The 7,741-nt window shown below is 42.1% G+C and overlaps 1 protein-coding gene across 8 annotated transcripts in view; it reads right to left on the bottom strand.

Moving 5' to 3' along the window:
• Window positions 1-253: 253 nt before the first annotated feature.
• ABCC9 (ATP binding cassette subfamily C member 9) overlaps window positions 254-7,741 on the bottom strand; it is a 122,074-nt gene continuing 114,586 nt past the window's right edge. For 4 of the 8 annotated variants that reach the window (XR_010592909.1, XM_008165722.4, XM_065568773.1 and 1 more), the window contains 6 exons: window positions 6,621-6,729; window positions 6,299-6,402; window positions 5,313-5,446; window positions 4,931-4,993; window positions 2,419-2,597; window positions 254-605 (listed from right to left, as the gene is read on the bottom strand). Coding sequence is in view for 6 of the 8 variants with exons in the window: in XM_008165722.4 (XP_008163944.2) it covers window positions 2,460-2,597; window positions 4,931-4,993; window positions 5,313-5,446; window positions 6,299-6,402; window positions 6,621-6,729 (548 nt within the window). In the remaining 2 variants the exon portion in view is untranslated. Of the gene's footprint in view, window positions 606-2,017; window positions 2,155-2,418; window positions 2,598-4,930; window positions 4,994-5,312; window positions 5,447-6,298; window positions 6,403-6,620; window positions 6,730-7,741 lie in introns of those variants that run through there. The other 4 variants (XR_010592910.1, XM_008165727.4, XM_065568775.1 and 1 more) reach the window with 2 other exon arrangements.

Raw genomic sequence — 7,741 nt, 5'->3', positions numbered from 1 at the left:
TGGCAGGCAAAGCTTGTCTGTGGAATGCATCAGATCACACCAAGTGTCATGTAGTTATTTTTTTCCTAGGGGAAGATACCCTGGAGGCCCTTTAGCTCTCTTGATAAACTAAACCATGTGATCACTGGTTCTAGTGTAACATATGCCATTCCTAAAAGCAGCAAATACTTTTGCTCATTACAAGAAAGAAAAATGCCATCGATGACTCCCAAGGAAAATGCCAGACTCCCAAGAAATCAAACTGTTGCAAACGTGTGTGTGGGAAGTTTAATGACATTTGGTACAGTGACCCTTTTATTGCTTTGAGGCATACATGGATTGCAATGGGTTTTATTATTTAAAGATAGAAACATGAAGAAAAAAAACTTCGAAAAGGCTAATGTGATACTACATTGAATAGAAAATATTTGGATTTCATTTGTTTAAAAATCAGCTATTAAAAATACAGCATGCGATTTAGTGACTCTTCACATGTCAGCCCGGACGAAAGAAGCAAAGATGCCATCTTCCCGAGACAGCAGGTTCTCTGGTGTGTCATTCTCCAAAATATTCCCTCGTTTCATCACAATGACCAGGTCAGCAGTCAGAATAGTGTGGACCCGGTGCTGTGATAAAACAAAAGCATACAGAAATTCTCATTATAATAATAGCCTTCATTTAGGACCTGATCTAGTAAAGTCAATGGTACGAGTTCTATTGTCTTCTGTGAGTTTTGGATAAGGTCCTATTCAGCAACTTTAATCCCAAGGGATCTCAAAGCGCTTTACAAGCCACGGCCCTGAGCCTGAAAATACATATGCAGATGCTTAACTTTCTGTATGTGAGATGCCCCTTTGAACTCAATGGGACTGCTCAGATGCGTAAAGTTAAGCATGTTCATGAGTATCTGCAAGATTGAGCCCCATGGTGCATGGTGTTGAACAGCTCCTGAGAGGTTCAGAATATACTCAGTGCTCATTGATTCAATAAATTCTCAGCACTCTCCATGATTGGGCCCTGTGGAACTGGCCATTTGGAACTAAACTCATGGATGTGGTTCCAGGAGTAACCCCTGCTATATATAGGTACAGGATCACTGATATACACCTTCCTCTTTGGGATGCCTTGATCAAGAACACAGACAAATTGTACTCATAAAAAGTACCATTTGTTTTTTCTGTGATCATGCAGATTAGATGAGGCTTTGAGTTTTATGTTTCTATTAAAACCACACACACTGCATGGAATCCAATTCTTGTGAGAGAGAGAATCCAGAGAGAGAATTGAGGGCTGGGTTGATGCTGGTGTGATTTGGACTTGTCATTTCAGGCAAGGCTGAATCTTACACCAGTGGGTCTCAACCAGGGGTATGTGTACCCCTGGGGGTCCACAGAGATCTTCCAGGGAGTACATCAACTCATCTAGATATTTGCCTAGTTTTACAACAGGCTAAATAAAAAGCACTAGTGAAGTCAATACACATTAAAATTTCATACAGGCAATGACTTGTTTATATTGCTCTATGTACTATACATTGAAATGTAAGTACAATATTTACATTCCAGTTGATTTATTATAATTATATGGTAATAATGAAAGTCAGCAATTTTTCAGTAACAGTATGCTGGGACACTTTTGTATTTTTATGTCTGATTTTGTAAGCAAGTAGTTTTTAAGTGAGGTGTAACTTGGTGGTACACAAGACAAATCAGACTCCTGAAAGGGGTACAGTAGTCTGGAGAGGGTTGAGAGCCACTGACTTATACCACTAATCTGTGTCATCTGGCCATTCCCAAGGGAACAGTTCACTTACACTTGGACTGACTCATGTGTCCTGCACCAAGTCCAAAAGGCAACAATAGCATTAAGGGAATAAAGAGTTTGTTTCTTTACTTTATATGCATTTTTTTGTTTTGTTTTTGTGAATTTAGCACTGGTGCATGAGTGACAGTGCTGGAGAATGAATGAACTCTGCCATTTAACCATAGAACACTAAAAATGGTAGTGCAAGTTCTTCCCCATGCTGTCCTACCAGTATATCTCAATCCCAATCTGGAAGGGCATCCTTAGGGATGAGATGGTAGTTTAGTTTCCAGGCTAATTCAGTCCTTGGTCTCTCTTCTGAGACTGCCAACGAAAGTGTCATTTGTGATGTGGACTCATGTCCACCAAGATCTGGATGGGCATATGCAACTCATTTCAGATATTATTTTCAAAAGCAATTATTTATTAAGTAGTTAATTATCATTTGTATTACTATGTTATTAGACTAATTACTCTATTAAAGATTAGTGCATTCATTAAAGCAGGATTTTGGACTTAATAAACACAAACAACATTTGAAAGTACTAGAATGTAATGAATGGCCTTTTGTACTGTCATCTCAAAGCAGTAGAATGGTAGCAGAGCTAAGGTAATTAAAGAGCTAAAGGTAACTACCAGAGAGCCAGAAGTCTTGCGAGCAGTGTGACTGAGAGAGTCTACTTGTTAGTCTTCACCAAAGTGGTGAACAGGCCATCCTCTTTGAGGAGCAAGTTTGAAGCAGAATCACACTCAGCTAGAACACCTTCGGAAAGGACTAACACAATGTCTCCATCCAAGATCTGAGACACTCGGTGCTGAAAAGAAGAACAGGTAGATGGGGAGAAAAAATAGGAGGAAGGATCAGCTACAAAGGAAGAAAGAACGTGAAGCCAACTGAAGGAAAATGCTTTGTGAAGAACAGGAAAGCCAAATAAGGAAATGCTATTTTTCTCCAAACAGCGATGTGGAAAACAGAAGGCCATAGACAAGCAGTATTTTAGTGAGAGAAACAGTACAAATCAGACATGAATTGAAATGACAGTTTTATGAATGGGAATTTTTTTGTTACTGGTGTGTTATGCTTTTATGGATCTGAGGTTCTTAAAGCATGTTATACATGAGCTAGATTAAGTGATTTTCCTACGATATCACAATGAGTCACTGCTACAACTGGAAACAGAACCCAGTAGAGCTGACTCCAATCTTACGAGCTAACCAATCGATCATACCCCAGACAAAGCAAGTGAAACAGCTGTTGAAGCAAAAATTTATTTCACACACAAAACATCTGACTGCCAACTAAGCACATCACAGGGTGGAATTACTTTAAGGTCTCTTTAATATATATATTTTAGAGTCATAGAGTTTATGGCTAAAAGGAAGCACTGGATCAAGAAGGGCATGTCTACACAACCACTTAACGTATGATAAATTGAGGTGTAAATCTACAGCATTCCAGCACCACACACTAACTGTCCATGTGGGCTCTGCTGCTGCACACTATACGTTCCCTAGTGAGCACTAACGTACAGGGGTTTATAGCAGTATGTCAAAGCATACTAGAGAACTTTTAGTGCTCATCAACAGGGTCCACATGGACAGTTAGTGCATGGCTGTGACGAAGCAGAGAAACCACCCACTAGCACGGAAAGGGTTAAGGAGAGCCTTTGAGCCCTGCTAGCCCCGCCCAATTATACCTGCAGCCAATGCCAGACCTGGAGGGGGGAGAAAAGGAGGGAGCCTGATTCAGTTTGGGGCTGACTGGCAAAGAGGCAGGAGCTAGCTGCCTCCCTATCTTACGGGAAGGATCACTAGCTTGCCAGCCAAGGCAGCCACCAGGAACCAAGCACCGTCTTCCTGGCCAAAGGAGAGGGAAAAAGAGGCTTAGGAGAACCCGCCTGAGAGGAACCGGGTGACCAAAGTGCAGAGACCTTGTACGGGTTCTGACGCCACCAAACTTATGGCTGCTCTGCCCGGAGGAACCTGGGACTGCAGCAGGACTCCACCCAGGGTCCACGAAGGGGCACTACTAGAGATAAGCCACAACTACAACTTGGACTATGGGGCCATGCACCACACCGAAGGGGCAACAGTAGGAAGTAACCCAGGGCAGCGGATGCTGACTCCCCACTGGGAGATCCCCTACTTAGGGGTTGACATACACAGGGCCCTTGGTTAGGACCCAGAGAAGCAGAAGGACCCGGGTCTCCCTACCCCATCCTACCTTAAAGACTGAGGCACCTTGATCACAGAAGGAGAGTGCTGGAAGTCCAGTACTCCAACCAGTAGGCTGCCTGGCCTTCCAAGCCCCCTGTTACAATGGCACACTGGCTTGCTACACAGAAAGTGTGTGTGTGTAGACATGCCCATAGTCTGGCTCTCTCTACATCACAGGCCACTAAACACTGCCCTGCCACCTCCACACAAAGCCCAACAAACAGAATTAGACCAAAGTATTACAGCCCAGAAGAGTTACAGGCGGAGAACAGGAGGAATCAAGGTACAACAGTGCCTGAGGCTCCTGCAATGGCAGTGGTCTTACATATGTACAGAAGCCCTGGCCTATACATTGGCACCTACAGCTGATTGAAAAACAAGGGGGGGAGTTACAAACAATTAGCTGAAAACATTTTCTTGTTTTTTGTTGAAATTTGAATATTTTCCACCTCTTCAATTTTTAAAACCACGATAATAAAACAAAGGCGTATGGGGAGAGAACAATCCAATTTGAGACGCTGCACTGAAAAACCTTTGAAGTCACAATTCATGTTACAGTTGTAGAAACTAGCGATGGGTCTAAGCAGCAAATTTCAAATCCAGATTTTGAACTAGCCCCAAACTTCGGTGGTGGTAGGATCCAGTGTTTTAATTTGAGCTGAGTAGAGAGATTAAGCTCAATGGGAAAATTTGTAATGTATCCAGATTCCGATGCCAAACTCCACTGTAAAGTTCTGGTTGTTCAGATCTGAGAGTTTTCACTTGGCCCACCTTACAGATAGAAACTCTTTGCAAAACTGTGGAACCAGATGCAGGTTTGAGCCTGTGTCTTAGTTTTATTTTCATAGCAATAATTGATTGGTGAAAAGCAAGTATAGCAGCTGCAAGAATGAGGAAACGGGGAGGGGCATCTGCTGGAGTCGATACTTACTGCTATCGTTACAACTGTGCGGTCCACAAAGGCAGTCATCACAACCTTCTGCAAAATATTTTCCTGTCAAGAAAAAGGTTCAACAGTTATTCAGTTCTCTTACACACTATGTGCCCTTCACCGTCAAAGACTCAGGACCGTACAGTATATTGCATTCTGTCTTTGTGGTAGATGCTCACTGATGCGATGCAGGATTCTTCTTTAACCCTCTCCCCTCACCACAGAAATAAAAATTAAAAACAAAATAACTGAAAGATAAAAAGACAAGTTATCATGAATGACAGCTAGGGAAGACAGTACCAACTTCTTGCTCTCGACTTCCAATTTCTTTTTGCCTCTTAAAAGGCAAAGCAAGTAGCAGCAATGTAACTGATATACTCACTGTGGCCATGTCAATAGAAGCCGTGGCTTCATCCATGATGAGAATGCTGCTCTTGCGAACAAAGGCTCTGGCCAGACAGAAGAGCTGTCTCTGCCCCACACTGAAATTCTCTCCCCCTTCTGTTACCACCGCATCTGTAACATAGTTAGCTTTAAGGATTATGCCATCTAAATGCTGTTGTCTCAGAGTTTTATTCAGTTGCCCATACAAACGAAAGAGCAAATCAATATCGCAAATGACTTTCAATTTACACCATAAAATCTCCGTGTAAGAGCTGTTCAAACATCAGTAATATCCCTGAAAAATACAATGATGAGAGTTGGAATGAAGTGGTATTGAGGAAACCGAACCCAGCTGTTGGGACCATCACCATGAGGACAATAGACCATCTCACATGATCATGGAGTAAGGATTTAACATATTTGGGAAGGCCTAGTGTTATATTTTAATAATATGGAATGTGTATAATTGGTTTTCCTTCATGAACCAGACCTGGAATGCAAAGGGAAATGCTCGACCAGTGACATAATTAGGAGATACAGCTGTTGGAGCTTCATTTGGCAATCAGAGAGTTGCTGCTGCAAGACTAAAAGCTTTTAGCCCTTTGACAACTGGTCCCCCCATCCCACCTGTTGATGTGCCACATCAATATTTCACTGAAATAAGTAGAAAGCTAAAACATCATTCAGCAGCACAGCATGTACATTCTCTCTGGTATACTGTTGGAATATTCATCAGGGCCCAGATCCTGAAAGATATTTAGGTATCTAATGTTAAGCATCTAAATACGTCTTAGGATCTGGGCCCAAGTGCCTGACATCCATTACAGGGAGGCTTAAAGTATAGAATCCATTGTACAGTTCGCTCCCCTTGTCCTACAGAGAGACATCAAAAAGTCAAACTGTTTCTTTTTAGCTATACATAGATGTGGCTCTTTTTTATGGGTTGGCATAGACTCATGGGTACTTGGCCTTGTTCAAACATACCAAGACCTCCTGGCAATGATTTGACCATGTTCTTCAGCTGAGCAATCTCCAGAGCTTCCCAAAGCCTATCATCAGTGCACTTGCACTCTGGATCCAAATTAAAACTGCAGGGGAAAGAGTGACAAAGTATTGTTATATTCCAGCATCCTGGCCTATTCCCAGGCCACATTGTGGTATTATGTCACTAGAGCTCTCTGAGAAGATTGTGGAACCTGCAATCACCCTTGCATATCACCCCATCCCATAGCTAATTCTGTGGTACCATCTCCCATGTACACCCCCATGCAACCCTAGCGGTCGTACAGTGAGAATGGATACCTACCGAATGGAACCACTGAACAGTATGGGGTCTTGGAGAATAATTGAGAGTCTGGAACGGAGGGTATCCAGGGGCAGTTTACAAATGTCTATTCCATCAATCACAATCTTCCCTGTTTGAAATGACACACAAAGTGAGGACATCACAAGCATCATACTGTTTTTAAGAAGCATACGGAAAGATTAAACAGAACTGCCTGAGACTGACTGCATTCCTTCAGCTGTTTATGGCTCTATAAACATGTGGAAGGTGCTCATATATAATAACACAACCCAGAGGAAAACAGGCATATTGATGTCCTGTTCTCTTTCTCTTTCTTTTTTTCTTCTTTTCTTTTTTTTTTTCCTTCTTCCCTTAAAGGACATATTTTGCTTCCATGCTGCATCATTAATGATGCCATTAAAAGGATAATTTAGTGTGAGCACCCTCAGATCTACAGCCAAATAGAGGAAGAGAGAACAAGAGGAGGTAATGTAGTCATATTTTGGCCTCTTCTGGGCCCACTGACTTCAGTCAGAGTAGGATTGGGTCCTTTGTTTCAAATTGATGCCAGTTTATTTTGTGCAGTGCACTCAAGTAGCCATAATATGAAATATCAAAGCACACCTAGAACTTTAGAAAGATTTATCTAAACTGAGTGACTTTTTCACAAGAGGTGGCTGAGTAAATTAAGAATATGTCCAGCTTTCAGGCATTTTAATCCCATTAGTGTCAGTTTCCATAGATCAGTGTCGTCTAAGGATAGGGTAAGAGATGAATTACAATGCATATTGTTCAGCTACCATAAGTGTAATGGGAACAATTGCATTAATCACCCTGCAGCCCCGGCAAGTCATTCCAATAAAGGAAGCTGCATGTAACAGCTGGAATACTCACTAACGTAAAGGGGATTTCATCACCACATCAGTGCATGTATGGGTTTCACCTGGAAAATTGCCATGTGGTGTGTGAGGTGTGGCAACATTTGGCATTTAGAGAAAAAAAAAATTACAGGCCAGATTGTGACCAGCTGCTCTGCAAATAGGAAAGGATGAGAAGAGCATAAGAAGTCTCTCCCCTTAAGTCCATGCACAGCAGCCAGGTACAAGTGCATCCCCTGAGCTTCCCATAGCACAGGAACTGTG

The sequence above is a fragment of the Chrysemys picta genome, chromosome 1 (genome assembly GCF_011386835.1).
Source record: "Chrysemys picta bellii isolate R12L10 chromosome 1, ASM1138683v2, whole genome shotgun sequence".
NCBI classification, from domain to species: domain Eukaryota; kingdom Metazoa; phylum Chordata; order Testudines; family Emydidae; genus Chrysemys; species Chrysemys picta.
This window is presented reverse-complemented; position numbering and strand designations above follow the sequence as displayed.